The sequence below is a fragment of the Giraffa tippelskirchi genome, chromosome 2 (genome assembly GCF_054371585.1).
Source record: "Giraffa tippelskirchi isolate mGirTip1 chromosome 2, T2T-mGirTip1v1.2.pri, whole genome shotgun sequence".
NCBI classification, from domain to species: Eukaryota; Metazoa; Chordata; class Mammalia; order Artiodactyla; family Giraffidae; genus Giraffa; species Giraffa tippelskirchi.
The window spans coordinates 83,166,690-83,183,250 of NC_137276.1; the positions used below are offsets into that span (position 1 = coordinate 83,166,690).

General features: G+C 36.8%; 1 protein-coding gene across 1 annotated transcript in view; it reads left to right on the plus strand.

The window, feature by feature from the left end:
* Nucleotides 1–16,561, plus strand: part of LYST (lysosomal trafficking regulator) — a 167,462-nt gene that overhangs the window by 29,385 nt on the left and 121,516 nt on the right. Inside the window, exons 4-5 of the mRNA XM_081569436.1 lie at nucleotides 12,238–12,328; nucleotides 14,002–16,081. Of these exons, the coding sequence (XP_081425562.1) occupies nucleotides 12,238–12,328; nucleotides 14,002–16,081 (2,171 nt within the window). The remainder of the gene's footprint in view (nucleotides 1–12,237; nucleotides 12,329–14,001; nucleotides 16,082–16,561) is intronic.

The window sequence follows — 16,561 nt, forward strand, 5'->3', positions numbered from 1 at the left end:
TTTTAATATCAGTGTGAGATAACTATGATTGTTAGTAGAGGTAAGATCATGATTCAGAAACATCATGCATTTGTACTTTCAATAAGTATCAGGTATATTTTTTAAAAGTTTAGTGTAAATTATATTTAGAGAACTTGCCAATTCTGGGGTGAAAGTACAGAATCTTTTGTGTAAACTAATAATTACTAAATCATCGGGTTTTCATACCTTACTGTGTTTGCTTAAACAATGGTAAGACCATATGGTATTTTGCTGTTTCCTTATTATAGAATTAACAGAATTTTAAGGCTAGTTGGGACTATGGAGATGTTTTCATCTAACCTCCTTTTGTAGATGAAAGACTGAGATCCAGAAACATTAAATAAATCAAACAAGGTTAGCTTGAAGCTTAAATGCAATTTTTATCTATTTCATTTTATCTGTAAATCCCAATATAATCCCAATTAAACTTTCAATAGCTTTTTTAAATGCCAGCTTTATTGGAATATAGCTTACATATCAAAGAATTTATCTATTTCTTATGTGCAGTTTGGTGGTTTTTAATGTAGTCATACATAAATGCAACTGTCACCACAGTCAATTTTAGGACATTTTCATCCCCTCAAATAGAAACCTGGTGCCTTTTAGCCATTACTTCCCTATCCCTCCCATCCCCCCAGCCCTCAGCAAACACTAATCTACTTTCTGTCTTTCTCTTTTGAGTTGTGAAGTATCTTTTACTGTACTGTTAAATGGTTGAATGTGGATGTGAAAGTCATTCAGTCCTGTCTGACTCTGCGACCCCATTGACTGTAGCCCGCCATGCTCCTCTGTCCATGAGATTTCCCAGGCAAGAATACTGGAGTGGGTTGCCATTCCCTTCTGCAGGGGAACTTCCTGACCCAGGGATCGAACCCGGGTCTCCTGCGTTGCAGGAAGTTTCTTTACCGTCTGAAGCCCATTAAATGATTGAACTCATTCAACTCATAATTGCAACATTTTTTCCTATGGCAATATTTTTTTAATGCCCTCTTTCTCCTTAGTCACTCACTTTTTAGAATATCTGTAGCAATGGTGGTAGGGACAGTAGAAGTAGAGTGAAAATAAAATATTAATGAATAACCATTTTAAAAATAAGACTTCCCAAGATTTAGTTGTTTAAGCCAGAAAATAGAGAATGATCTTTAGGCTCTTTAAGGGGAATTTAACTATGTAAGATTTAATCATTTAAAATGGAATCAAAGCACTGGATTCAAAGCTGTACATGAGAAACTTTAGCTTTTTTTTATATCTCTGTTTCTCATATGTTGAAACACTTCTTGGATACTCTGGAGAAGAGGCAGTTTAAGTCCTTGCAATACTTCTTCTTTATTAACAGATATTTAATATAAGGAGTTAAGCAGACTTTTTATTGATACATAATTTACGTATAGGAAATGCACAGTATTTTGTTGGATAAGTTTTGACAAATATGTAACCAAATCAATGGTTAGAAATTTCCACCACCCTAGAAAGGTTTGTCATATTCCTTTTCAGTCAGCCACTCCCCTTCCCCCGCTGCAAGATAACCATTGTTCTGACTTTTAACATCTAAGTATAGTGTTGCTTGTTCTAATACTTCCCGTAAATGTAATCATGCAGTATGTACGCTTGTGTCTCGGAGATGATTCATGCAAGTTGCTTAAATCCGTAGTTCATTACTTTTTGTTCCTGGTTAGTGCTTTGTTGTATGGATATACCATAATTTTTTAACCATTCTCCTGTTGTTTAACCATTTGGGTTGTTTTGTTGTTGTTCTTTAGTTGCTAAATCATGTCTGACTCTTTTGTGACCCCCATGGACTGTATAGGCCACCAGTCTCCTCTGTCCATGGGATTTCCCAGGCAAGAATACTGGAATGGGTTGCCATTTTCTTCTCCATTTGGGTTGTTTACATTTGGCTATTGTGAATAAAGCTGCTGTGAATATTCTTATAAATGTCTTTGTGTGAATATATTTTCATTTCTCCTGGATAAATATCCAGGCATATGATTGCTAGGCTATAGGATAGGTGTTTAGCAGTATAAGAAATTGCCAAACTGTTTTTTGAAGTGGTTGTACCACTTTTCATTCCTACCAGTGGTGTATGAGAATTCCAGTTGTTCTGTATCCTCTCAATATTTGACATTGCCAGTTTTTTTAGTATTACCCATTCTAAGTGAATGTGAAGCAGTATCTCACTGCAGTTTTAATTTGCATTTCTGTGACAACTAATGATGTTGAGCACTTTTTAGTGTGCTTATTGTCCATTTGTATATCTTCTTTTGTGAATATCTGTTCAAGTTTTGTGCTCATTTTAAAACTTAGGTTATTTGTTTATAATCCAGTTGTTATAATTCTTTATGTATCCTGAATAAAAATCTTTGTTGAATTGCAAATACTTTCTCTGTGGATTGTCTTTTCATTTCTTTCTTTTTTTTCTGCTGAGCTGTGAGGCGTGCGGGATCTTAGTTCCCCAACCAGGGATGGAACCTGTGCTCTCTGTAGTGGAAGCATGGAATCTTAACCACTGGACCACCAGGACAGTCCCACCTTTACATTTCTCAACAGTGTCTTTAGAAAAGCAAATTTTTTCCCTTTATGAATAGTGCTTTTTATATCTTGTCTAAGAAATCTTGGTCTTACAAACCCAAAGTTGCACAGATATTCTCCAATGTTTTTCCCCCTAGGGGCTTTTTTGTTATTATTTTTAGGTCTTTTAGGTCTGTGATCCATTTTGGATTAATATTTGTGTACGGTGTGAGGTAGGAATTATGGTTCATTTCTGCCCATCCACTCAGTTATTCTGCAGCATTTCTTCTTAAAAGTTTGTTCTTTCCCCTACTGAAAAACCTTGCCACCTTGGTTAAAAACCAACTGACCATATATTTATAGTTAATTTTTAGACTCTCTCTTCTACTCTGTTTATCTTCTTTCACTAATACTATACTGGCCTGATTACTGTAACTTTTATAGTAATTCCAGAAATTAAATGGTATAAGTTCTCTAATTTGTTCTTCTTTTTCAAGAATGTTTGAAGAACATTCTAGATCCTTTGCCTTTCCATATACATTTTAGAATCAGCTTATTATTTCTACAAAGTGCCTGCTATGATTTCAGTTGTGCTGTTGTTGAATCCAGAAATCAATTTGGAGAGAATGGACATCTTACATGCTAACAATCCTGAGTTTCTCAATCCATGAACATGATATAAATCTCTTTATTTGAGTCCTCTCAAATTTCTCCACAGTTTTTTGTGGGTTTTAGCATTGAGATCTTATGTATTTGGGGGTAAATTTGTTCTAAATAGTTTATTCCTTTCATGACATTATAAATGGCATTTAAAAATTTTATTTTTCTGCTGCTTGCTGCTCATAGAAATATAGTTGATTTTTGTATGCTGACCTTGTGCCGTGTGATTTTACTAAATTTATTTACTTATCTATCTTGAAGTTTTACTGTGCATTCCTTAGGATTTTCTGTTTAAACAGTCATGTCATCTATAAATAATTTCACTTCTTTTCAAATTTTTATGCCTTTTATTTCATTTTCTTATGTTTTTCTTTGGCTTCTAGTACAGAAGTGGGTGGAAGTGATGAGAGTGGACATCCTGCCTGTGTTTGACCTGAGGGAAAGGCATTCAGTATTTCACTATTAAATCTTATGTTAGCTCTAGATTTTTCCCAGATGCCTTTTATCACAATAAGGAAATTCTCTTTTAGTCCCAGGTTGTTGAGAGTTTGTATCCTGAATAAATATTGGATTTTGTCAAACGTTTTCTGTGCCTATTGAGACTATCATATAATTTTTTTCTATTAATATAGGTGGATTACATTGATGGTTTCTAAGTGTTGAACTAACTTTGCATTCCTGGAATAAACCCAATTTGGTCACAGTTTATCATATACAGACATGTTAATCTGTTTATTCTGAGGGAAAAAATGCTTAAATAGCAAAAATGTAATCTTTTTAATGGTTAAACATAACAGACTGGAAGTTTATACTTAGACCTTTACAAGTTTTTTGAAAACTTGTAAACTTGAAAACTGCCCAGCCTAAAAAAATAACAATTACCCTTGATTTTAATGTTGGTATCAGTGTCAATTAGATAGGTGGCTTTGGTGACCTAATTGCTCCAGATCTCAGTATCCTCATCAGTAACGTAATATACATCAGTAACATAAATACATCTAGTTGGATGACTCTTCCAACATAAAAGTGATTTATTTCTATGTCTATTTGACAGTAATGGTTTCTAATTTCTTCTATACCCTAATCATGGACATATATCACTTAATTCTAAGATAATGAGTAGAAAATAACATGATTTATTACCAATAAAATATATCAAATTGAACTAGTATACACAACTATGTGTTATAAAATTCTGCTTTTAAAATTTCCAGTATATATAGTTTCTATACCTATTCATATTCTATGGATGTTCTATAAAGTTGTTATTTATTTTACTGAGTAAAATATCAAGAACAGGCTAGACATTTATGAACAGGATATAGTTTTAAAAATATAATGGGTTTCTTTAACCTTTGCTATTTTATATGTAACAGAGTACTTTAATCTTCTTACATTTTTATAGTATTGTTTCTTTAATATGTGGTACTATATAATTGGCCTATCATAACAATACATAAAGTAAGTTTAATTGGAAAATATCAGACTTTTAAAACTGTGGCTACACAATTCATTCACTGGTTTATTCAACAGTATCTACTATGTTCTAGCACCTCTGCTACATACAGATATACAGGAATAGAGATGTCTTTACCAGGAACTCATAGATTTTGAAGGGATGGACAGATTTTTTTTTTTTTAAGGATGACAAACTGTAAAATTATTTGGGCATATAAAGGAGAGAGTCCTCAGGAAATGCTTCTTAGACAAATTGACATGCCTAAATAGGAATTGGCAGTGTAAAGGGGGAGGAGGCATTAAACCAAAGGAACTGAAAATGCAGACACACTGAGCTCTGGAGAAAAATTTACTAGGAGGGTTAAAGCAAAGGCTGCATGTGGGGGCCTGGCTAGTAGGGAAGACTGATGGCAAACCTTGCCTACTGTAGTTTTGTCGTTCAGTCACTCAGTCTGAGCGTGTGACTCTTTGCGACCCCATGGACTGCAGCACGCCAGGCTTCCCTGTCCTTCCCTATCTCCCTGAGTTTGCTCAAACTCATGTCCATTGATTGGGTGATGCTGTCTAACCATCTCATCCTCTGCTGCCCCTTTCTCATTTTGCCTTCAATCTTTTCCAGCATCAGAGTCTTTTTCAATGAGTTGGCTCTACCATAGTAAGTCAGTCTACCATAGTAAGGAATCTTAATTTTATTCTGAAAATATTAGGGAGGTTGTTAAGTAAGAGAATAAGCAATGAAAAGTATTCTTCAGATTTGACGAGTCAGTCACTGATAATATTATTAGCAAGAATTGTTTCTGTTGGAGAATAATGCAGACTTTTCAGTTTTCAAAGGTAATAACAATGAATGAATTTTAAATTACTGCATCTAGTTCTGCAGATTCTGTTTATACATATGCCAGAATTTATCTGTGTATGATTGGTCTAACAGGGATGAGGGAGCATAGCAGATGCTGACATTCCTACATCTTGGAGGAGTGGGAGTGTGATCACAGTGGAAATGGTAGCCCCTGGACAGCAGTAGATAATCCATTGCATTATCTCCTTTATACCCAGGCTAGTAGACAGGAGCAGTGAGTATATCAGTTGATTGCTACATAACAAACCACAGTTCAAAAACTTAGCAGCATTAAAAAATAATTTATTTGCTTCTGATTCTGTGAGGTTGGCAGTTCAGATAGGCTCAGCTGGGATCACCACCTCTGCTCCTTCTGGTGTCAGCAGGGATTACATCTGAATGTGCAGTTGGTTGGCGGAAGACTGAGGGCTGCTGGATGGGACTGTTGGCTGGCTGCCTGGTTTCTCATCCATGTGGCCTCTCATCTTTCATAAGGCTAGTCTCAGCTTCTTTCCATGGGTGGAAGCATTCCAAAAGGCTGAGGGGGGAGGCTGAAGAAAGTCACATATCTCACTTCTGCCACATTCTGTTGATCAAAGCAAGTCACATGGCCAGCACAGATTTAAAAGATGAGAACACAGACTCCAGCACTTGATGGGAGGAAATCACTTGTGGCCATGTTTTATCTACCATAGTGTTTTCCCTCTGGCCATGATTATTAGCATCTCTCCCATACTCCCTCCCAGGACTCTCAAAGTAATGTTCCATCATGGCATTCGATCGGAAGTCCACGAGCTCACAATAGGCATCAGTTCTGTATGCACTCTAGGCTTCCCGGTGCAGCACTTTGGTAGCAGCTAGGCTTTTGTGGAAAAACACCTTCAAAATTTTTAGTAATACTCTCCTTTGGTCTAGCTAACAGGGCCTACTAGGTACCACCTTAAGTCTTTCTGGGGTTGTGACATAATACTCTTAGTATTATAGCCACTTAATAACCCATTTTTGATAGGAGGAGAGGAGGAGAGGGAATTGGGAGCTGGTTGGGCAGACTATGGCCTTTAGACCAACTGTTGCCATTGATCTGTTTGTGGGCAGCACACAAGCTGAGAAGAGTTTTGGCATTTTTAAAGCACTGTTAAAAAAAACAAAAATATGGGACACAGGCCATGTATGACTCACAAAGCCTAAAATGTTTACATTCTGGCCCTTTACAAAAGAAGTTTGCAATTTCTGGTCTAAATCAAGAAAAACTATTTTTTTTCAAAGCATAGTATTTGACATCAGTAGAGAAAACAGTACATGTAATTATCCTGAGACATCAAAAACATTTAACAGAATTCATCTATTCTTGACAAAAACTCTAAAAATAGATTAAGAATAGAGAGTTTCATATAAAAAGAGTAGAAAAAAAAGAAAAAAATTTAAATTTATTTTATTAAGGTATAGTAGGACTTCCCTGGTGGCTCAGATGGTAAAGAGCCTGCCTGCAATGCAGGAGACCTGGGTTCAATCCCTGGGTCAGAAAGATCCCCTGGAGAGGGAATGGCAACACACTCCAGTATTCTTGCCTGGAGAACTCCATGGACAGAGGAACCTGGTGGGCTACTAGTACAGTATTACTAGTAGCAAAAAGTCTTTGCTACTTTCAACACGGAGTAGCAGAGTAGGACAGGACTGAGCAAATTTCACATAGTTGGGTTACAATGTTGTGTTAATTTCTGCTGTACAGCAAAGTGATTCAGTGAATATTCCTTTTCATATTCTTTCCCCTTATGGTTTATCATAGGATGTTGAATATAGTTCTGTGTGCTATACACTAGAACTGTGTTGTTTATCCATTCTATGTATAATAAGTTTTAATCTGCTAACCCCAAACTCCCAATCTATCCCTTCCTCACCCCCCCCACCCCCTTGGCAACCACGAGTCGTTCTTTGTGTCTGTGAGTCTGTTTCTGTTTTGTAGATAGGTTCATCTGCGTCCTATTTTAGATTCTCCATCAAAGTGATTATTATATGGTATTTGTCTTTATCTGTCTTACTTCACTTAGTATGATAATCTCTTGGTCCATCCATGTTGCTACAAATGGCATTATTTCTTTTTTTGGCAGAGTAGTATTCCATTGTATGTATGTTCCACATGTTCTTTATCCATTCATCTGTCAGTAGACATTTAGGTTGTTTCCATGTTTTGGCTATTGTGAATAGTGCTCACATGAACATAGGAGCACACATATCTTTTTGAATTATAGTTTTGTCTGGATATATGCCCAGGGGTGGGATTGCTGGATCACATGGCAACTCTATTTTTAGTTTTTGGAGGAACCTGTATACTGTTTTCCACAGTGGCTGCACCAAATTACACTCCCACCAACAGTGTAGGAGCATTTTCTCTACATTCTCACTAGCATTTATTTGTAGACTTTTTAAATCATGGCCATTCTGACCAGTGTGAGGTGGCACCTCATTGTAGTTTTGATTTGCATTTCTCTGATAATTAATGATGGTGAACATCTTTTCATGTGCCTACAGGCCATCTGTATATCTTCTTTGGAAAAATGTCTGTCTAGGTCTTCTGCCATTTTTCAACTGGATGTTTTTCATTGTTATTGAGTTGTATGAGCTGTTTGTATGAAAAAAATCAAAATAATTTTTAATAAGCTCTGCAATAGAACCAGCATAAGAATAACTTTATTACTACTCTGTTTGATATCATGTTTTAAAAACATGCAGTAATAAAATAGAATATGAAAATAGTGACAGCTAAATGTGAGAAAGATGGAGAAATAAAAGTTAATTTTTAAACTGATGTGTACAGAAAAATCCAAAAGATCATCCAGAAAACTGTTGAACAGAATTATAGAATATAAGACAAACATATTGTTTCCTTTAGCTAAAGCTATACAGCTAGAAAATTTTAAAAAGATTCTGTTTACAGTAGTAATGAAGAAATGTTCACATATGTGTGTATAGATACACATTTAAGAAATAATTATAAAGTTCTGATAGAAGAAATGAAGGACTTAAATAAATAGCACATATATTTCTGCTATGTCTGGAACATTAAATTTAGCATTTCAAAATTAAAAGTAATGCCATTAATATAAATTAAAATAACTTCAGTCCAAATTCCTTAACATGTCATCCTGAGATCCTTGAACCCCACTGATCTGGTGCCCATATGCCTGCAGCTTCCTAAACATCGCCTCTGGTTTGGGATCTCAGCCTTTCCTCCCAATAAAATTGCCCTTTCTCTTCCATCCTGCCATCAGTACTTTTGGATGGTTAGGGTAGGCAATTAATATAAAATACAATCAAAACAATAGAATTGTGAAAGAGACAGTGCCTGGCACCTGGTAGATATGGAGCATGAGCATGATTCTTACCACCTGGATGAGAGTGATCTCACTGTTAGTTATTGCAATGGGGAATTAAAAAATGTGTGACACAGTCCTTTTCCAAGCAGAGGGGAAAACATAAAATTGTAAGTATTAGATAAGGAGTAATGTGATTTCTCTAGATCGGATAGTTTAGGAATAGCCAGGCAATGGCTCTGTTTGGGTCGTATATTGCCTAATTTGGCATATTGATCCTTGAGCTAAGTGGGAAGGAAATAGAGAAGTTCCAGGCCACGTGTCTCAGAAGCCAGGGGCAGGAATGCCAGTTCACACAGCAGTGGTGATTTGCCAGAGTACTGTGGAGGAACATGCGCTGAATTACAAGGACAGCCTGTCTATAGCACTTCACACACCCTTGAGGTTTTGGCAAGCTCTGTTAGAATGTTATTAGTTCCTCTACAAAAGATAAAGACTCAACTTAGAAGGACTAGGCAGGAATGTACCTGTCCAAAATTGGTTTACTTTTTTTTGCAAGATAGTTGCAAGATAATGTATCTTTTGCTGGCATCTTAAAAAATGTTGAGATAGGTACCTAGTACAAGCTCTGCATTCAATTGTTATCTAGACATCTGCTGATTCTGAAGTAAAGCACATAGAAATGGGGCCCTTTGATACAATTTTTACTTTGCATCCAGAATTCAAAATCATTCAGGCAGGTAATGTTTATGAACATCCAGCTGTGTACTAGGCATTGAGTGGGAAAAAGGGAGGTGATTGCTAAGGACTAGGGCTTGAGCCCTGGAATTCATGCTCTGAGAGAGGCCTCCAAAGTATGTTTGGAAAAGTCTCCGATCATATTTAGAGATAAATCCAAACTCCTTCATGTGACCCCCCTTCCCAAGCCTGCCTTGTATCTGGCACTGTCCACGTGGCTGACCTTGCAGCCTTTTTTCTCAGTGCCCTCCCCCTTGCTGTGCTCTAGCCATGCTGTCCTGCCTGCCATTCTATGCAAAAGTCAAATCCATTCCCACCCTTTGTATCTTTCCTATGAGCTCTTTTCCTCCATGTCTTTGCATGGATTCTTCCCTCTCATCACTTAAGCATCTGCTCAAGTGGTCCGTCCTGACTAGCCTATTTAAATGTTCCTCTTTCCATCCTATTTAATTTTCTCCATATCACAGCATTCTGTCTGAAAGTTTCCTATCTGTCCCCATTGTTTTCTGTCTCACCTGCTAGAATGTCAGCTTTGTAAGGATGTGAGTATTGTCTTCCTTGTTCACCACTACCTCCAGAGTGTCTGGCACATAGTAGGGGCTCAATAAATATTTGTTGAATGAATGAAAGAGGAAAGTGGGCATTCAGACATTAACCGTTCAGCAAATTGGTTGCTATACTAAATCATGAAACCTTACTTGACCTAGGGGCGATTAGAGAAGTCTTCCCACAGAGGAACTAAGACCTGAAGGATGAGTTGGTACTTGGCAGATGGAAGGATGGTGAGAGAATTGTAAGAGCAGTGCACGTGAGGAAGACGTTTGAAGGACCATTGATGTTCAGGAAACCTTAATAGTACATGTAGGTAGGGGTTGGGTGAGGTGGTAGGAGTTAAAACTGGACAAGTCAGTAGGAATCATGTCATGAAGGGCCTTCCAGGCCTGAGAAGGGATTTAGATTTTGTTTTTGCAGAATTTTAAGCCTTTTCATAACCAGGATGCTAGAAAGTAATAATCTGAATCCTGTCTCTATTTTCTCATTCTCCTTGACTCTTCAGCCTATTTGTAATTTGATTTGCACCTTCATCACTCCATCAAAACTGTGTTTGTTAAGGTCACCAGTGACCCTGTACTTGCTAAGTGCTTTCCTACCATCATCTTACACAATTAAGGATCAACAACTTTTGACCTGGTTAACTCTTCTTTCTTTTCTGAACTGCTCCCTTCCCTTGATGTTTCTTGTTCTGCTTCTCTTTGGAGAGAGTTAACATCTCAGTCTCCTTTGTAGGCTGCTCTTCAGCACCACCATCTCCAGTTCATTCAATGTTGTTCTCCAGAACTCCATTCTGGGAAGTCTGCACCTCTCCTCCTGCATACTCTCCTAGGAAATTTCACCCACGTCCTTGACCTCTGCTCGGATGACACCCCAATTATTTACTTTACATCTTTTTCTTAAGTTCCAGTCATGTATATTCAGCTGTTTATTAAAAAGCTGAGTCCATTTGGAGATCCAACAGACATCTCAAACTCAGTATATCTAAAAAGTGAATCCATCGTCTTTACCCCAACCTAACACCACTGCTAAATGTCCTATCTTGATGACTGTATTATCAGTTGTTACCTAGTGGCCTAAATCAGAAACTTTCAAGTTCTTTTGGATCTTTTTTTTTTTCCCCTCCCATATGCCCCATAGATAATCAGCTGCAAGTCATTTCATTTATCCCTATGCTTTCTCAAATATGTCTCCTCCTTTTCAATTTTACTGTCTGAGGCTTCAGGTAATTATTATCTCTCGTCTGTATTACTGTTTCCCTGCCTCTAACACTGATTAGTCCCTTCCCCTCCCCACCAGTTCTGTGGTCTATATAGTGTCAAATCTGATTATGTCACCCTGACCCACTCTGACCCCCTCCCCACAGATTGACATAAGGAATTTACACTTGATTTGTCATTAATTCCTCAACCACCTGTGTCCCAAGTTTCCCAGGTCTAGCACTTCCACACCTCTGATAACGATTGCTCCTTTTTCTGAACTCCTAAACTGAATGCCTGTGCCACACCTGGGTATGTACACATGCTGCGTGCCTTCTGTTCTTTAACTGTCCTGTGTGTATGTGTTCTATGGACCAAATGAGGGGACCTTCTCCAGGGCTTGGACCATATCCACCAGAAAGGGTAAGACAGTAAATGCTATGGACCTAGTGTGCAGTCAATAAATATTTATCGGATGACCTTCACTAATAAGTCTGTCTCTCTTTACATATACTATTGTATTAATAATGTCCATTTCTCTTTTTGAAAATTGTGTTTTCTGAGTTTTAACTGCATGAAGCCTTTATGTTTTTCTAGTAATTTTTGTTACTGGTTTGCTAATTAATAGGGCTTAACTTTTCATTTTCACCTAGCAAATTTATCTTTTTGTAGGTGAGGAATTCTTGCAATGTGCATGGTGGTAATAACAGCTACTTTCAGAAAAAGCAGCAAGAATGTGCTAAATACCATCAAATACTCTTACATTCTCCTATCCTTGGGAAGGTTTATAAATTGCAAAGTATCACAGCTTTAATTGGATTTAGGATAGGTTAATTTGATTCTTCTTCCTCAAGAAATTGAATTTTTTTTGGTTCAACTTAAAGATAAGATATTAGAAGTTACTGTGTTTCATGACCTCAGAGCATGAAGGATTCTTTTATTTCTAATACAGGCATTGACATGCAGAGAAGAACTCCTTACCCTTCTTCTGTCACTTCTTCCATTGGTATGGAAGATACCTGTTCAAGAAGAAAAGGCAACAGGTATGTTTCTTTTCTTTGTCTTATCACCTGTGTTATCAAAATTCTACTGGGGAAAAACTTCCACTGAAAGGTTACTTCTGCTGTGATGGTTGATACAGCTCAAAATCAAAGCAGTATATATTAGTGTGATATTTAATATGAAAAATTCTTTAGGCAAATATATTTTTATTTCTGCTAATAATATAAAAATGATAGCCCTACTTAGAGAATTCCTTGAATGTAATGATGATTAGAAAATAGATGAAGAAGCAAAACACTTAGCAAAAGGAGTAAATCTGTATGTGCAGCCTAACATTTAACAATGGAGAGTGAAAAGTTTGAAGAAATTAAAGATTCTCTGCTTACTTTAAAGACTGCTTTCCATTACCGGTATTCTATCAATGACTTTTGCAGTTTAGTTTTTCTAATGTTGCTTTTAAAGGATAAATTTGAAGTAATGTTTTGTGTTAGGACTAGACAGGATTATTACACTTAAGGTCAACATATTTTTAATTTCTAATTCAGAAAAAATATATATCATATTAAGTACATGAAAATTAGTTTAAATGTTTCAGTAGAGGGATTAACAGTTTTCCCCCTTGACCATTTCTGGAATATGCAGATTGTGAGATGTTTAAGGATCTCTCAGGTTGGAAAAAAAAAAAAACACCTCTTGAATTGTATTTTAATGCCATATATGCATTTTAAATGTATTTCTGATATGGAGCTCTCTTTTAAGGGATTTATCTAAGGTCTTGTAATAATATTATCCTGCTTATTTTGTTGATTCACTGACTCTGCTCTTATTTTCTTCTGAATGTCTAGAACTCACACATTGTTAATCCCTTAAGAACTCTAATTTGTGTTCTTTTGATGAAGTTGTCTTCATTGCCTGCAACTTTTGCATATGTGAAATTTGTCAGACTCCTTTTAATCCCCTCTCCCTTAAAAGCACAAGTCTTTTATTTATATTTTTAATTATTCATTCTAAATTATAACTGTACCTTTTGTATAGATCTTATTATATATTATTGCCAAGGAAAAAGCCCAATGTCATTATCTTTTTAGTATGGAAAATTTTTTCTTTTCTCTAAGATATAGGTCTTGAGTGATGACCAGGCAGCAGCCCTAGGTTCAAGGCACTGAGGGTGAAACAGCAATATCTTCACCTGTGCCAAGTTCCTTGCGTAGCACATGCAGTAAATATTGTGAATGAATAACTCTTTTAACCCCAGTCTTGGAGAGCATTTGTATCTATTGTATGATTTTGAAATAATTTTGGAAGATCTTAAGGTTCCTAAATTATATCAGAGCTATAAACTAAATACTGTTTTGAGGATAGAGTATACCTCTGTGTCTTAATTAATGGTGTTATTAGAGGAGATTTGAAAAGTGGTAAGAATAGTAATGCTAAATACCAGCATTGCTTTCCTAACTCTGTTCTCCCTGTTTTCAAAATCAATTTGTATTCTTTGATTCAGGGCCACTTGAATTTAATATGAGAAGGATAAGGAAATGAAGTGATGTGGGGAGGAAGGGGAGTAGAGACATACCAAACAGCTGAAGGAAGTCAGCCCCTTAATAAAAATATACTGAGGACAAACTCCTGAAGTAGAGAAGTAAGAGGAGAATCACCTATGCAAATTGAGTTTCAAAACATATTAAGGTATTCTAAATTTTCTTTCTTTTGTCAGACTTTAATCTACCATTCTCAGCTGGTATAATCCTGACCAAAGAAAAGAACTCAAGTTCTCAAAGATCTACTCAGGAAAAATTATATTTAGAAGGAAGTGCCCCGGCTGGTCAGGTTTCTGCAAAAGTAAATGTTTTTCGAAAAAGCAGGCGACAACGTAAAACTACCCATCGTTATTCTGTAAGAGATGCAAGAAAGACACAGCTCTCCACCTCAGATTCAGAAGCAAATTCAGATGACAAAAGTATAGTAATGACTAAATACAGAAGGTCGCATGTGCTGCAGCATTTTGTAAAACAGTGTCCTAAAGAAGACCACCTTACAGCTAAGCTTAACCACTTATCAACCAAAGAGCACACTCCTCCTGACACCATGGCTTTGGAAAATTCCAGAGAAATGATTCCAAGACAGGAGTCAAACACTGACATTTTAACTGAGCCAGCTGCCTTGTCTTCCATCAGTCACATGAACAATTCTCCATTTGACTTATGTCATGTTTTGTTATCTTTATTAGAGAAAGTTTGTAAGTTTGACATTACCTTGAATCATAATTCTGCTCTCGCAGCCAGTGTAGTGCCCACACTGACTGAATTCCTAGCAGGTTTTGGGGACTGCTGTAATCTCAGTGACAATTTGGAGGGTCAGATGGTTTCTTCAGGTTGGACTGAAGAACCAGTGGCTTTGATTCAGCGGATGCTTTTCCGAACAGTACTCCATCTGATGTCAGTAGATATTAGTGTGGCAGAGGTGATGCCAGAAAGTCTCAGAAAAAATTTAACAGAATTGCTTAGAGCAGCTTTAAAGATTAGAACTTGCCTAGAAAAGCAGCCTGACTCTTTTGCCCCAAGACAGAAGAAAACACTACAAGAGGTTCAGGAAGATTTTGTGTTTTCCAAGTATCGTCATAGAGTGCTTCTTTTACCTGAGCTGCTGGAGGGAGTTCTGCAGATCCTGATCTGTTGTCTTCAAAGTGCAGCTTCAAATCCGTTCTTCTTCAGTCAAGCCATGGATCTGGTCCAAGAATTCATTCAGCATCACGGATTTCATTTATTTGAAACAGCAGTTCTTCAAATGGAATGGCTTCTTGTAAGAGATGGGGTTCCTCCTGAGGCCTCAGAACATTTGAAAGCCCTCATCAATAATGTCATGAAAATAATGAGCACTGTCAAAAAAGTGAAGTCAGAGCAGCTCCATCATTCAGTGTGTACAAGAAAAAGGCACAGACGTTGCGAATATTCCCACTTCATGCATCACCATAGAGACCTCTCAGGTCTGTTGGTCTCGGCTTTTAAAAACCAGGTTTCCAAAAACCCATTTGAAGAGACGGCAGATGGAGACGTGTATTACCCTGAGCGGTGCTGTTGCATCGCTGTGTGTGCTCACCAGTGTTTACGCTTACTGCAGCAGGCTTCCTTGAGCAACACGTGTGTCCAGATCCTCTCAGGAGTTCAGAACATTGGCATATGCTGTTGTATGGATCCCAAATCTGTGATTGTTCCTCTCCTCCATGCTTTTAAATTGCCAGCACTGAAGAGCTGTCAGCAGCATATACTGAATATTCTTAACAAACTGATTTTGGATCAATTAGGAGGAGCTGAAATACCACAGAAAACTAAAAAAGCAGCTTGCAACATCTGTACCGTTGACTCAGATCAACTAGCCAAATTAGAGGAGACCCTGCAGGGAAACTCATGTGATGCTGAACCTTCCTCAGGTTTATCAAGTCCATCCTACAGATTTCAAGGGATCCTGCCCAGCAGTGGATCAGAAGACTTGTTGTGGAAATGGGATGCCTTAGAAGCTTACCAGAATTTTGTTTTCCAAGAGGACAGATTACAGAGCGTACAGATTGCAAACCACATTTGCAGTTTGATCCAGAAAGGCAATGTTGTTGTTCAGTGGAAACTGTATAACTGCATATTTAATCCTGTGCTGCAAAGAGGAGTTGAATTAGCACATCATTGTCAACAGCTTAGCATTACTTCAGCTCAGACACATGTATGTAGCCATCATAACCAGTGTTTGCCCCAGGAAGTACTTCAGATTTATTTAAAAACTCTGCCTACCCTGCTTAAATCAAGGTTTGTTATATATGTATGTAGATATTTTTTCTCATTGTTGAAAATATCATATTCAAAGATGTTTGACTATCTTTATTATTTATTCTTTCCTAGGATTTAATTTTAGTTTAACAACAAAAAAATTCCCACCCCATGTCAGATTTTTTTTAACATTTATTTATTTGTTTGTTTTACTGAGGTGTTTATAGAGAAGAGGACAGAGCCATTGATTTTAATTTCTCTGAAAAAAAGTAAAGTTTTAAATATATATCTGAGAGAAAATGGATAAAATGCAGATACCCAACAGCAGGGGCAAAGTTAAATTAATTACATTATATTTACTTGATTTAATATTATTAACCAAAAATAATGTTAGCCAGGATCTGTTGGGACATGAGAAACTGCTTATAATATTTTATCAGTAACATACACAAAATAAAAAATATCACCCATTTATTTACAGCTATGTAAAATATATATATATAGTATATAAAGTATGTA